The following is a 1,308-nucleotide window of genomic DNA, read 5'->3' as shown; positions in this document are numbered from 1 at the left end:
GCCCAACTTATTGCCCAGCAAGCTGGCCAGTACAATGCAAACCTCCTGGCACAATACATGACCTGGGCTGCTCAACTCCAGTACACTGCGCAACTGGCGCAGTCGGCACAGCAGGCTCAGCAGGCTATAAGCAATGCAGGCAGAAGCCGTAGCTTCACACGTGTACGTCGAATTCCACCGCATGCTCATGACATGAGAACTTCTCGCCATGTGGACTCACTCGCTGTCGGTTGCTGTGTGCTCCATTCCAGAGTGCCAAACGAACCCCTCACATTTGCTCGGTTTGCCGTGGCCCTGCCATCAACCACAAGCGCAATTGGTGTCCTGTTAAGCAAAAACCTCGAGGGAAACTGGCAGCCGCGTCTGCTGTGTCTGCCTCTGCTGCCTCTGCTGCCTCTGCTCCCTCTGTTGCCTCTGCCGCATCTGCCGCCATTTCTCAACTTCATCAAAGCAATTCCAATTTGTAACGATCGAGGCAGAAATCTGCACGAACTATGATTCTTTTGTTTGTTTTATCCTGATTTTCTCCTGATTTTCTCCTGATTTTCATTGATTTAAGCTTCTTTTTTTTTTTCCCCCCCGGGGGTACCTGCCCCAGGCTCGCCGTCTGCTTGTCCCACTGCTCATGCTGTTCGCCACTCGCTCGCTCCCATCTCTTTCAATCCTTCTCCTTCGTTCAATATCTTCCGTTTACCTTTCCCATCCTTCTCCTCTCTCGCCCCATCTCGCACCTGTATTTTTTATTTTTATTTTATTGATCTTTTACCTTCCCGCTCGTCCCACCCGCCACCTGTTGCGCTTCCCCTCTCCAAATCTCTCTTCTCCTGAAAGTCGACTTTCCAAACCGATCATCTTTCCCTCTACTCTTGCTGCTCTTTCAATCACACATTTTGCCAAACGCCGCCTCCCTGTCCTGCTCCCTCAAATCCATCTGCTTTGCATATTCCTGATTTTCAACCTGATTGCCGCATTTTCATCTTCCCCTCCGCCGCTTTGTTGCTTAATTCCTACTTCACGCTCAATGATCCTGTACCGTCCTCACGCCACCTACTTCCCTTTCTATCGACTTGTATCCTTGCACGCGTTTCAAACTTTTGCTTCCTCGCCTTGATATTATAAATTGATGTCTTTCAACGATCCTTCTACTAACGCATTAGCGGTTAGCCTCCGATCGTGTCGCTGTTAGCGGTTGCGCCAAACCCACACGACAATAAACATCCCGAATGATTCGATTGAGTACCGACAGTACAGCGCACCAAAAGCTCGCACGTTGACATGGCATGTCAAGTTGATGGCCGCCACGACAAA

General features: G+C 50.1%; 1 protein-coding gene across 1 annotated transcript in view; it reads left to right on the top strand.

Annotated features, from left to right (window-relative positions):
• The window catches only part of MONBRDRAFT_13183 (uncharacterized protein), a gene marked incomplete at both ends in the record, with an annotated part of 5,455 nt that extends 4,957 nt beyond the window's left edge, over positions 1 to 498 (top strand). Inside the window, one exon of the mRNA XM_001751079.1 lies at positions 252 to 498. Coding sequence (XP_001751131.1) covers positions 252 to 498 — 247 coding nt within the window. The remainder of the gene's footprint in view (positions 1 to 251) is intronic.
• Positions 499 to 1,308: the final 810 nt, after the last annotated feature.

This window comes from Monosiga brevicollis, genomic scaffold (genome assembly GCF_000002865.3).
Source record: "Monosiga brevicollis MX1 MONBRscaffold_160 genomic scaffold, whole genome shotgun sequence".
NCBI lineage: Eukaryota > Choanoflagellata > Craspedida > Salpingoecidae > Monosiga > Monosiga brevicollis.
Note: the sequence above shows the minus strand (reverse complement) of the source record. Positions and strands in the feature narration are given on the sequence as shown.